The sequence below is a fragment of the Aquarana catesbeiana genome, linkage group LG03 (genome assembly GCF_042186555.1).
Source record: "Aquarana catesbeiana isolate 2022-GZ linkage group LG03, ASM4218655v1, whole genome shotgun sequence".
Lineage (NCBI taxonomy): Eukaryota > Metazoa > Chordata > Amphibia > Anura > Ranidae > Aquarana > Aquarana catesbeiana.
The window spans coordinates 290369626-290383995 of NC_133326.1; the positions used below are offsets into that span (position 1 = coordinate 290369626).

At 40.2% G+C, this 14370-nt stretch overlaps 1 protein-coding gene across 1 annotated transcript in view; it reads left to right on the forward strand.

Annotated features, from left to right (window-relative positions):
• CEP290 (centrosomal protein 290) overlaps positions 1 to 14370 on the forward strand; it is a 318271-nt gene that overhangs the window by 286355 nt on the left and 17546 nt on the right. Inside the window, exon 49 of the mRNA XM_073620204.1 lies at positions 2202 to 2343. Within this exon, the coding sequence (XP_073476305.1) occupies positions 2202 to 2343 (142 nt within the window). The remainder of the gene's footprint in view (positions 1 to 2201; positions 2344 to 14370) is intronic.

Consider the following 14370-nt stretch of genomic DNA (forward strand, 5'->3'; position numbering starts at 1 on the left):
TACACAGGAGAAATTGCATATTGACAAGGGGAGTGTAGAGGTGGGCGGGGAGTCTACTGACATCATGACTCCACCCACCGAGCTCCAGACAACAGACCCACCCACAGAATATGCAGTTTTTGGGGTCTCATAACAGACAGAGGGGAGACATTTGACAGGTAAAGATACATGCAGGAGGCATGTATATCCTTATAGATAACCCCTATGGCAGTAGTTTAGAAAGGATGACATTGGGTTTACATCCACTTTAGGGTCGCTCTTGGGCTACAGGCAGTCCCCATTTCTGTTGCTGTTGCTGCTGTGTTGCCCATTCCTCAGTTGATCTGCTGAGGGGTTCACACAGTAACTGAATTCATATGTCCCTAAAACTACAAGAAGGAAAATAGGATTTTTGTACTCCTTTTCATGGAGTCCATTAAGGGACACAAGTCCCACCCTACCATGTTTATATTCATGCTGTTGGTACTGTTTGCTACAAACTGAGGGTAGAGAATGGGTTATCCTAGGCTGGCCTACAGTTTTTTTGTTTTTGATACCAACATTATCTCAACTGACTGCAAGAAAAGGGTGCGTGCAAAAATTCAATTTTTTTTTTTTTGGACATTAACTGGACAGTAACTCTTTTCTAATTACAACCAAATGTACACTTTCCACAACACAATCATTATTAGGAAAATCCAGAATCTAGTCATAGCAATCTCTTCATAGGCTTCATTCACATGGGTGATTACATGCGCTTCGATTTCCAGTGACAGGTACCTGCAGATTCCTGCGGTTGGAATTGACAGATGTGTGCAAATAGCTGTGGCTGCAGATCCTATACAATGCAATGATGGGTTGCCAAAAGCTGCAGTTATTCATGACTGTTCGCAGAGCCACCAGTTACCTGCGGTCATCATAGCTGGATGCAATTTGCCACTGGCAGTTGCAGCTTGTGTAATCACCCTTGCAAATGGAGCCTTAAGCATGTCTGTTGCAAAGTTTTACAACTACGCAGAATACTGAAAACATAGTTTCCTCTGATAAATCTTTATCTGAAACTACATTCTATCATCAGCTGAGCTGGGCATTGGAGGATCTTGCATATGTTTCAGCTTGCAAATAACATTTTGATCTGGCTGCTCTGTCTTGGTCACATGTCCTATAAACCTATAAATGTGTATTGTGCTTTGAGAGGCAGCTGTGCACTACCAGAGATAGCTTATCTTGGAAATAACAGTAGAGTCAGACAAGATTTTTATATTATTTTTTTTTTGTTTTAACAACAACTCCCCTACCTTGAATCACTAAGACCCCTTTCTCATAGAATTTAGGGCCAGCTGTGGCAAGAATCCAGCAGGTTTCTGTGGCTGGATTCATGGGTGGATGCAAGGTCAATCATCCGTTCCTAACTGTAGGTATCGATACGCTCCATGTGTGAATATATCCAAACACTAACAGACAGTTGGTGGTCTCTGTGAGTCTGTCATTGTTTTGTACAGGCTGAACGGCCACAACTATCTGCATCCACCTGTGAAAACAGCTGCAAGAATTGGAATCTGCTGGATTCTTGCTGCCACTAGTCATAAAATTCTGTGCGAAAAAGGCCCTAACCTGGAATATGCATGCAGATGGGGATGGATGCATATATTTTCAAGGTCAGTAGTTCAGTCCTTATTGCCCCAGCCGGTCAGTGTTCTATGCAGACAATTGGCATCTTCAGAAGGAGATTGGCAGTAATGCCCCCATGTGTATCTCAGAAAAGGTGGGGTGTCTGATGGTGTCCATAGTTTTGAGATTTATGCCCAGTTAGGCTGAAAATACATGAAAAGGAGGACTGTGTCACCTGTGTCTGCAGGACATTGCATGTCTAGCCGAGGGCAGTTTAAACAGATTTATCATAACCAGTAGTGAATAGTGACAGTTGGTAAAAAAAATAAGATAATAATAATCCTTTAAGCTAATTAATTCTATTGAAATCTTAATGTTCTCACAGATTTGTGCTTTGTGGGTAATGGAGGTTAACTCTCTTGTGGTCCAAGTTGCATATCAAAAGGTAAATTTCCATACATTAATCACCAGGGATTAAAAGTTGAAACACGCACACTGCTAGAACATTTATATTTTTTTGTTATACTATTTTTTGCCTTTTTACATATGGTCCTGTTGCTGACATTTAAACTACTCTTAGCTAACAAAATGATCTATTCTGCCTTTTTAAGGATGTATGAAACCAAAATGAAGGAGATGGAAACTGAATTTATAAAGAAAAATGACAGCATTGTTGATCTTAAAAGGCTTTTGAAAGAAGCAACTGAGCGTGAACAAAAAAACGAACAAACCATTCAACACCTAAACGATGTGGTAAGAAAATGAGGAAACAATAATTTTCTCCAAAGTAGCAGTACAATGTGATCTGCAATTACATTACATTGTATGTTTAGCTGACGCAAAGTAGTTCTCTATGGTATCAACACCTTTTTTTAAAGTATACCTGCTCCATCACTAAACTTAATAAATTTGTACTTGTCCATGCAGCCAATCTAAAAATGCCACTTTGATGTAGGCTGCTGGCAGGATTGCTGAAAACAGGAATTATCATCAGGAAACGTAACCTGTCATATTGGCCTTTTATCAGAGGCTGTTGGGAAGAGTATGAATGTAAACGTTTTCGAAAAAGTACTCTTCTACTTCAATTTTGATTTAGGATCATTTTTTTTCTGTACTTTGGTGCTGAAAATGGATAGATTGTGGGGCACATGCAGTAAAGTTAAAACTACTTGAAGCTTAAATGCTGTATTATCAATCCCTTTGTGACCCAGGAGTATTTTGTGCCTTTGTAATTCTGGTCTTGTGTAATTCTGGCCACGAGGCTCCAGCCATTTCTTTGTACATTATCACTGTCAAATGACAATGACTGCTAGTTGGGAGTCGATATGACCAGCTCCCAGCTGATTCACTGTGACTGTTGCTGTTGGTAACTGCCTGGATATAGTAAGTATACAGTGCACACAAATATCACCAGACAGGAATTCTATCTCAACTTTGCTGCCACCTAATTTTCAATGTGGCATTTATGAAGGGTGAGGAATATGTGGATAGTTCCCAAACCTTGCCAAATCTATGACCAAGCAAAATATGGACGAACAGGCTGTGCCAGATTTTGCTGCCCAAGATTGCACCTGTTCTCTACCACAGCAAGCAGAAAAGGAGAAACCTGAGGAAATTGTGAGTTAACTTGAAAAATTTGCACCTACTTCCGTGAAGGATCCCCAAATCAGGTCCCACTATCGTGCTCCAGTGGAGATAGACATAGAACCAAGTGTAGAGTACCCATTATCTGCATCTCAAGGGGAGAACGGGCCCTCTATGAGTTGGACTTGGGTCAGCTCCCATTTCTGGTGACAACAGATGCTGCCCTACAGACCACACAGGGGAAAGTTGAGTGTACATTAGGGGAAGTTTTGGCAGTAGTACAAGCTTGTAATACTTCTCTACAGACTCTTATAGGGCAAGTCATGGGCATTAAAGCGGATGTAGCATTAGTGTGCCAGGACCTACAGAAGATCAGGAAATTATGGTGGCCCTTGAGTGCATAGTAAACACTATGGAGGATGATGTGGCTCCTTTAAAAGAAGATGTACATGACACATCTCTTCTTGATGCATATGGAGAAGAGGCTGGGTTTGGGCAGAGGACCCTGTTACTTTTATTGAACTCTGGCTTATTGAGATCTTTGGCAGACATACAGTTAGGTCCATATATATATTTGGACACAGGCACAATTTTAGTTTTTTTACCAAAACATTATCAAGCTATAGGTATATAATGGTTATGGGTTGAAAGTGCACACTCTCAGGTTTAATTTGCTGGTATGTACATCCCAATCGGAGGAAAGGTTTAGGAATTACAGCTCTTAAGAATAGCCACCCCCCCTTTTTTTTTTCAACGGGCCAAAAGTAATTGGACAATTGATTTAAAAGCGGTTTCATGGCCAGGTGTGGGCTACTCCTTCGTTACTTCTTCATCAATTAAGTAGGTAAAAGGTCTGGCGTTGATTCTAAGTGTGGTATTTGCATTTGGAATCTATTGCTGTGAACCTACGTAATGCGTTTAAAGGAGCTGTCCATACAAGTGAAACAGGCCATTGTGAGACTTCAAAAGCAAAACAAATCCATCAGAGAGATAGCAGCAACATTAGGAGTGGCCAAATCAACAGTTTGGTACATTCTGAAGAAAAAGAATGCACTGGTGAGCAGCAACATAAAAAGGCCTGGACGTCCACGGAAGACAACAGTGGTGGATGATCGCAGGATCTCTCTATGGTAAAGAAAAACCCATTCACAACGTCCAGACAAGTGAAGGACACTTTTTTAGAAGGTGGGCGTATCATTGTCAAAGTCTACAATCAAGAGATGTCACAAGACCAAATACAGAGGGTTTGCCACAAGGTGCAAACCATTCATAAGCCTAAAGAATAGAAAAGCCAGATTAGACTTTGCCAAAAAACATCTAAAAAAGCCAGACCAGTTCTGGTAAAACATTCTTTGGATGGATGAAAGTAAGATTAATCTGCACCAGAATGATGGGAATAAAAAAGTGTGGAGAAGGCTTGGAACAGCTCATGATCCAAAGCACACAACGTCATCTGTAAAACATTGACAGCTTGATGACATGTGCATGCATGGCTTCCAGTGGCACTGGGTCATTGTTTTTTTGTGTTTTTTTTTTTTTTGTTTTCTGTTTTTTTTTTTTTTTTTTTATGATGTGACAGAAGACAGAAGCAGCTGGATGAATTCTGCAGTGTTGAGAGATATACTTTCAACCCAGATTCAGCCAAATGCAGCAAAGTTGATTGGACGGTGCTTCACAGTACAGATGGACAATGATCCAAAATGCACTGCAAAAGCAACCCAGGAGCTTTTGAAGGGAAAGAAGTGGAATATTCTGCAATGGCTAAGTCAATCACCTGATCTCAACCCAATTGAGCATGCATTTCACTTACTGAAGGCAAAACTAAAGGCAGAAAGACCCACAAACAAAGGACAGCTGCAGTTAGAGCCTGACAAAGCATCAGAAAGGAGGAGACCCAGTCTTTGGTAATGTCCATGGGTTCCAGACATTGCCAGTAAAGGATTCTCAGCAAAATATTAAACATTAACATTTTATTTATGATTGTATTAATTTGTCCAATTACATTTGAGCCCCTAAAAATGGGAGGGACTGTGTATAAAAATGATTGCAGTTTCTAAAATGTGTACTTGATATTTATGTTCAACCCCTTGAATTAAAGCCGAAAGTCCGCACTTCAAATTCATTTGGATTGTTTCATTTTAATTTTTTTTCTGGTGGCATACAAAGCCAAAAATATGAAAATTGTGCCTGTATCCAAATATATATATGGACCTAACTGTAGCTTCAAGTGGCACTTTGCACTTAACTGAGCTTACATTATTCCTTCATGACCATTGCCGCCTGGCAATTCCATCATGCCCATTCATATTAAGCCTGGCTCACTACAAAGAGAGACATTACCCTAAGGCCACTTTCACACTGAGGCATTTTACAGGTGTTTTTGCGCTAACAATAGTGCATGAGAAGCACCTGTAAACTGCCTCTTCTGCAGCCCCAGTGTGAAAGCCCAAGTGCTTTCACACTGGGGTGGTGCTCTTGCAGGACAGGAGAAAAAAGTCCTCCAAGCAGCATCTTTGGGGTGGTGCGGGAGCGGTGAATACACCGCTCCTAAACCGCCCCTGCCATTGAAATCGATGGACAGCGCTGCTGAAGCGCCTGCAAAGCGCTTCGGCATAGGCGCTTTTAGCACTTTTTCGGCCGCTAGTGGGGGTTAAAAGAGCCCCGCTGGAGGCTGAAATGCATCGCTAAAACGACGGTAAAGCGCCACTAAAACTAGCGGCGCTTTACCGTCAATGTGGCCAGTGCCTCAGTGTGAAAGTGCCCATGAAACCAGTAAAAGTGAAAGAAACCATGACTTGCCCCAACAACATAATTAGAGGTTCAGCTGCAACATGCAAAATATGAAGATGGTACAGATGCAATGTTCTATCCTGCTAAACTATACATAGTGGCTAACTGAGAGACTCAAATATTTGAAACACCTAAGGCGGCCGCAACCTGAATGGAAAGAAATAAAGAAAACAATTGGAATATAAAGTGTAAGTACCGTATTTGACAGCGTATAAGATGACTTTTTATACTTAAATCCCCCAAATATCAGGGGTCGTCTTATACGCGGGGTATAAAATGTGTACCATTAGTTCGTTTGGCCCAAAACTAACATCCCTAATCTGTCAGCCCGCTGGATGTGCGGTAATACTAATACTTCGACTACATACAGTATACCGCGCTGAGCCAATCACGGCGAGTGATGTATTCTATTAATGAATACAAAACCTTTTGAGAGTCAGAGAGGCTGATGATGTTACAACCTCTGCCAATCCGAGTAGGCTTTGTATTCATTAATAGAATACATCGCTCGCCGTGATTGGCTCAGCGCAGTATACTGTATGTATATTGTATGTAGCCAAAGCTACTGTACATACGGTATTACAGCACATCCAGTGGTCTGACAGTTTAGTGGGATTAGTGGGTGTAAAAATGGCTGGTAGACAGGACCCCATCATGGCTCCATCAAGAAGAAGAACATATGAAGCCAGTTTCAAGCTGAAAGTTGTTAACTTTGCCAAGGAACATAATAACTGTGCTGCTACAAGACAATATGGAGTAACAGAAAAAATGGCCTGAGACTGGAAAGCAAATGAAGATGCACTAAAGAGTATGCCAAGGGGTAAGTGCATTAAGAAGAGGCACCCTACATTGACCAAAACTCAACCACAACATATGTATGTTTGCACTTCAGGGGGGCAAATCTAACCCAGATCAGAGCAAAGGATTTAGAGGGGTTGTAAACCCTTGTGTTTTTTCACCTGAATGCATCCCATGCATTCAGATGAAAAAACACCTGGCAGTGACGGCCCCCCAGCCCCCCATTTTACTTACCTGAGCCCTGGAATTTCCCATGGCGGAGACGCACACTTCCTCTGCCCGGGGTTCTTGGCTCTTGATTGGGTAGATTGATAGCAGCGCAGCCATTGGCTCCCGCAGCTATAAATCGAATCCAATGACGCAGCGACTTGGGGTGGGGCCAAGTCCGGCATTCTACATCTATGAACGCAAATGTTGGACTCGGAAGCGCGCCCGCAAGGTAACCCCCCCAAGGGAGCACTTCTCCTAGGGGGTTATACGATGCGGGGAAGAGCTACCAGCGCCGCCGGGGGACCCCAGAAGAGTATGATCGGGGCCACTCTGTGCAAAACGAGGTATGACATGTTTGTTATTTAAAAAAAAAAAAAAAAACTCTAAACTTTACAATCACCACTGTATCCTGGTGTACTAGGTTCTTGGAAAGGCATAATCTGGTACTAAGGGAAAAGACCAAAATTGCACAAAAATTACCTGCAGATCTCGATAGCAAAGTAAGTAATTTCCATTGATATGTAATACAACAGTACAGGAAACACGGCTATGCGTTAAGTCATATCAGAAATATGGATGAAACTCCCATGAATTTCAAAATGGTTGGAAATAAGACTGTCAATTCAAAAGGTGCAAAAACGGTTAATTAGAAACAGGACATGAGAAGTCCAGTTTTACAGTGGTACTAGCATGTACAGCTGATAGCACCAAACTAAGGCCAATGATTACCCTTCCTTTTTGGAGTTTTTGTATATGTGAATGAAAAAGGGTGGATGGATGAAGAAGGAGTAAAGCTATGGCTTTAAAAATGTATAGAGTAGGCGACCAGGTGGACTTCGTCAATAACGTAGCCCACTGGATGTGTGCCTAAACAAGCCATTTAAAGATCGCATTCGAGAACAGTGGAATGAGTGGATGGTTAGCGGCGAAAAGTCATTCACAAAAGGAGGAAACATGTGTGCTCCACAGTTGGATGTTTTGTGTAACTTTGTCATAAAAGCCTGGAATGATATTGATGCAGAAACAGTAATCAAGTCTTTGGATGGTATGGAGGACGACTACTTGTGGCAAGATGAAGGGGAAGCCGAAACTGAAGCCACACCATCTGATTCGGAATTAGATCCATATGATGACTGTCTTACAAATGTATAACAAGATGTCATTGATGAACTTATGATGTCAGAGGATGAACATAATGAGGATTTTGAAGGATTTTAAGTACTGGTAAGTCATAACCATTTTAATTAAAATTATTTAATTCAAATCTGATGTTTTTAAATGGCGTTGCCTCGGAAATGGGAGTAGTCTTATACGACGAGTATAGCCCAAAACCTATGGGTTTTAACTGGAAAATTAGGGGGCCGTCTTATATACCCAGTCGCCTTATACGCAGAAAAATACAGTAAATTTCACCTCCAGCAAATGCTAATATTGTTGGATGCTAGCTTTCCATTTTAATTTATCCTGCCTAGACAGTCAGGGTTCTGCTACTTATGCCTGTCACAGATTATACACATTACCGTTTCCACTGAATGTATACCTTCACTCTCTTGATTTCTCCTGTAAGAGGTTGCCTTGTATAACGCTTCTGGAACACTGCACTTCTTTCCACATATGACTGGCAGTTTCAGACTCCCAAAATCTTTATAGAGGCACTAACGCCTACACTCTGGAACTATTTCTACTGTGGGTAATTCACTTCTGTACATTATATTAGTAGTATGGTCTATGATTAAGACCTTAGCTTTGTTGTCTTAAAATGTGCTGGAGTTTGAGAAACCCTTAAGCATCAAGCTGTTTTTACTTCTTTAAAGTATTGTGCTTCATCCGTAGTGTGCCTCCAGGGGACTCATCTAAAGACACAATAAATACTCTCCACAGTTCTAAGTTTAAAACTTAGTACCATTTAGTTCATTTAGATATGTTAGAGGAGTCATTATATTGGTGTCCTCATCAATAGGATTTTCTTACAGCCAAGTAATCCACATGGTAGATTTGTATTTTTGCTGTGTACCCTAAATGGCTTGTGAATGGTACTAACAAATATTTATATACCTCCGCCGTTTTCGGGTAAGGTTTTGAAACAGTTCTTCCAATTTGTTGCATATTATCCAGGGATTCCAGTCTTTGCACTAGAATATTACAATAATATCTTGAATACCCTAATAGATAGGTATAGTACAGCAGGTACTCCCACTCTACCCACAGTTATGCCCTTTGCTAGGCTAGGGTCTTTGAACAACTGAAACTGGTTGATATAGGGAGGCTATAGCACCCAGGAATACAACAATTTTCTTGTTGCTTTAGTACAGCCTTTTCAGCCAGGGTGCAGTAGTACCCTGGGCTGCCTTCTGTGTTATTCAGGGATGACTTGGCAAAATTGCCAACAAGCCAGCGAGTGGCTCAAGCCTACCTTTTCGTTACGCAAAGTCACAGGTCTTATTGTGCAGCATTACAATCTTGGGCGCCGTGCAGGCCAGCCACTGGAATCTTAACCAGTGATGATAAGGAGGAAATCGTGCATCTTCACAATACCCTTGCTTACCCCTACCCTGCCCCTCTCTGTCAGCACTGAGGTCACATTAACAAAGGTAGAGAAACTGAGGGAGAAGAGAAACACTAGATTACTAGTCAGTACTAGTTTGCAAAGGTGGAGGAATGAATCACATGTAATGTTCGGTGGCCCATGTGTGTGGATGCTGCTGCGATATGTAAAACTTAGTTTTGTTTTTTACATTTTAGACAGAGGTGCCTTGAGCTTGTGCAGAATTTTAAAGGGTGCCTTGATGGGGAAAAAGGTTGAGAAGCACTGTTCTAGTACATATTCATCCCTGTCTCACAAAGATTTAGCATTGAACACGATATTTACCCCTCCTCATATTGGTTCTTCTGTTTATGGGCAAATGGGATTCTCAGACCACTCTCTTAGTGCTTCATTTATCCTGCGATTCCCCAACAGGATGAGATCACTGGAAGGTGAAACTGCGATAGCAAAGTTTAATTTACAAGGGGAGATAAGATCTGGGCTTTGAGCTCTGAATTCTTTCAGTTTAATAAAGACATGGCAAATTATCTAGTGACCTGGGATGCTCTAAAAGCCTACCTGTGAGGTATTTTAATTAAAATAAAAAAAATCTCTACTGTTAACAAATAATTTGGAGAGTGGGAACATTTATTCATGGAGAAATTGTGTTCTGCTGGAGAAAATTATCTAGTTGACCCCTCCCCTGCTCGTCAAAACACTCTCAGCAGATTTATAAAACTGTTGCTTTAGCAAAGGTAGACAATAGTTAATATATAATATAATGAGGAGGGCAAAATACAAGCCATTTATAGGCTATGATAGCCTTCTCCCAGCAGGATTCAACCTATATTGCAGCTATTAGTGATAGTGGAGACAATATTATACTCTGGATATTGCAGCCTGGTTTTAATCCTATCATGATCACTTCTATAATTTAGAGGTCTCTTATTCCCTTTCTTCATTAGAACAATTTTGGGGTCAATAGAAGAGATAGACTTGATGCCCCTCACTGTACAGGAGCTCTCAACAACGGCAGCTAATAAAAGCACCAGATTTAGATGGGGTTCTGTTGGAGGTATATAAAAGACATGTCTCATTCTATTAAGTTGTTAAATGTCTTTGAGAAAGCATTTGAAATGGGTATCCTACAAAATTCTATGACTGAAACTGTCATCATAGTCTTACCTAAACAGGAAAGGAATTTTACCAGAGTCTTACACATTCATCTCCCTCTTATAATCTGACATCAAAATCCTGGCTAGAGCACTGTCAAAAACCGTCTTGTCAGAATAAATTATAAATTGGCACACACAGATCAATCAGGCTTTATTCCCTTTCCATCCACAGACATCAACATCAAGAGTTTTTACTGAATATCCAGATCAGTGTTTCTCAACTCCAGTCCTCAAGGCACCCCAACAGGTCATGTTTTCACGATTTCCCCCAGATGAAACAGCTGTTGTAATTACTAAGGGAGTGAAACTGATCAAATCACATAAGCAATATAATGGAAAGCCTGAAAACATGACCTGTTGGGGCGCCTTGAGGACTGGAGTTGAGAAACACTGATCCAGATAACATCCAACACTAATGATAAGAGTTATTTGGTCATTAGATGCTGCTTTGGCATTTGATAGCGTTGAATGTTCTTATCTTGGTATTCAAATCAACTGGTATTCAAATCAACTGTGTTTTTGCCGTTTAATCTGGAAGCAACAGCAAATCAAATTATCCACCTTGAAAATACTATATCTATAAAAATAGCTTCACAACTATAATACATAGCTGGATGGCGGGTTAGCTGACAGAAATGGTTCTCCTACTCAAGAGGTCCTATCATCTGTCTTCCCTAGAGATTCCCTAATTTTTCAGTCAGTTGCACTATCACTGTTATATGTCCCATTCTTTTTTCACTGAATCGGTTATGGGATGTTACAAAAAGCGTAATGTGATATGGAGGTTAAAAGAAGTTTGCCCCAATATGGAATAATATGAACTACAAAAAACCTAATAAGTTACCAGGGTTTGATGGGTGTACACTCATGATTTTTGGTTTATATATCAATTATATAACAATGTATTTAAAGCGTTTCTTATGTTACAAGTTGAATTTCAGCTTCCCAAGTGAATTTTTTTTCTAGTACCTACAACTGTGATGTGTTCTATGCTGTCAGACCCAAACTCAAAAAACATATTTTGACAGATATGCCCCTTATCGTCTAGCTCATGTGGCACAACCTCATCTTTTATGTTACCAAAAAATTGGGTAATATATTGCATTTCCACAATTTGTGCTCTAAATTTACTTTAATGTATTATTCACTGACATTTTGCACTTGATATACCATTCTGCTTCTATTGTGTGACAGAATAAATTGTAACTACCATTTTCCAGGACTTCTTTTCATAAAATGTATTATGTTTGGAGGTGGGGGTCGGTGGGGAGGCTTAACCCCCTCACACCTAAGGGAAAAACAAACCTAAATGCCGCATTATACCGCAGATTTTTTCTGGACAAATTGGGCTTTCATTTGGTGGTAAATTGTAATGGATTACTCCTGATTTTTTAGCTTTTATTATCAAAGGAAAGCTGGCCCAAAATAGTTGAAAATAAAATCTTTTTTTTTAATTTAGCTGTATACTTCTTGCTACTATCATAACCTTCCACCAAAGAACAACCAAAATTAAACTCTCCTGTTCCTGAGAATCGCAGCAATACCCCATGTGTATGTTAGTTGTTGTCTGTACCTGTAGTACAGCCCAAAAACAATAGTGCACATTGTTTTGTTTTTGTTATCTATCCTACCTAAAACACACTGACACTAATTTACACTGATACTAATTAAAAAAAAAATACTGACCCTTACCCAAACACTAACCCTGGCACTGACCTAGATAAAACCTTGATCTAGGTATTTTTTTTTTTTTATTATTGTTGTTATTTTCTCTGTAAGGAGAGAGATACAACGTATTTCTCTCCTCCATTCACATAGAGAGAAAACATGGGGACGGGCTTCACAGTGACTGATCACTGTGACAGCCAACTAGAGGCTATCACAGTGATCAGGTTACCCAGAATCATTAGTATGGGGCCCGGGGCTCCAACTGAGAGCCCAGTCTCTGTGCTGGCAGCACTCTGTGTGGCACGCTGCTAGCACTAAGGGAGATACGCAATTATGTGGCCACACGGAAAAAAGCCCAGTCCAGTGGGGCTGCATATTTGCGTACGCTTGGCATGAAGGGGTTAAGCAATATTTATCAAACGTGTGCAAAAAAGTGCAAAGCAGCTCTGCCAGTGAGAGGCTTAAAGAAATTATGCATTTTTAATGTTTCACTTTAAGCATTACAAAAGTCGCAGCTCGTCACCAAACTGAATTTTTGCTTTTTGTTAATTCATTAATGCGTGTTCACCAAACCTTCCTGGAACTGAAAATTATATTTGGCTTATCACTAATTACCAAGACACCCTTTTCTGTACCTTAACCCATAAATATTTTAATGATATGTGGAACACTATTTATTTGATCCAATTTATAGTGTGGAACAGAGAAATGATAGTTGGATCTTGGCTGATTTTTTTTATATGTTGTTGTAAAATATAAAACCCATTAAAAAAAAAAAACTGATTGAAAAAAGTATGTTCATACGATGCATAGCAGGGGGTGGGCACAGATAAATAGGGTCTGATATATTTAACGGCAGTGTCGCATACATTACACATTGCATATTTCAGGTAATATTGTGAGATATTACTCTGTGATTTTAAAGAAGAATGTAATAGCTGTGCTGCCATGTTTTTCTATAGAATGAATAAACGTAATTAGGGAGAACAGAAGTGCGGGAATGTCTTTGAAATCCACACTTCAGTTACTATAATGAATCTCAAGATTAATTCAATTATACCCATAGTGAAAGCAACAGCAGAGTATTTAATGAAAAACCGACCCGGGATTTAATGAAAAAAGACTCATCACAAGACAAGGAAGATGGATATCACTGGAAATGTTTTTTAAAACAATTTATTAACTGCAAACTATAGTACAGCAGCTTATAGACTTGTTATTTTATATCATTACTTTATTATCTGTGTTAAAATGTATGCATTTGCATACATTGTGTGTTTTTTAATTATTTTTCCAATGTTTTTTGCCTATTCTAAGCAAGTATCTAAACAAGGGAAAAAAAGTATCATTTTTAATCTCGGCCAAGTGTTGTTGTAAAGTCACTGTACACTTTCAGATGTATATGCTTTAATGACTTATTAGTGTAGTTACATTCCCTGTGCTGTTTGTTTGCCTTACCTTGTAATGACGGACTCACATGTCATGGCTGATCAATTCACCAGAAGGACAGGCACCTTTTTTCCGGGTCACATGGTGTTCAATTCATGCTTCACCATTTATTCTGTGTTGCACCACAAATATGGGAGTGCTAATGTGATGAAAATGCGTCTCTCTTCCAGCATGGTGATCTCTGTTAATTGCTCTGCCTGTGTCAAATCTAATTACTGTGTAGTTCTCACCTAAAGAGCACTAGACTGAGAGACCCAGGGATTGTGGGATGTGTAGTTTCTTTCCAGGATGTTCAGATTTTACACTACAGAGGTCATGCATCAACCTGTGCAGTGCCATGCATCATTCTTGTTTGAACCCATACAGAAACTTCTGAAACAGGAATGTTAAAGCAGAGGTACACACAAAAATGGAACTTCTGCTTTTCGGAACCCTCCCCCCCTCAGGTGTCACATTTGGCACCTTTCAGGGGGGAGGGGGTGCAGATACCTGTATAAGACAGGTATTTGCACCCACTTCCGGGCATAGACTCCTGCGGGGGTCTACGTCACTCCCCCCCCCCCCCCCCCCCCCGCACTGTCT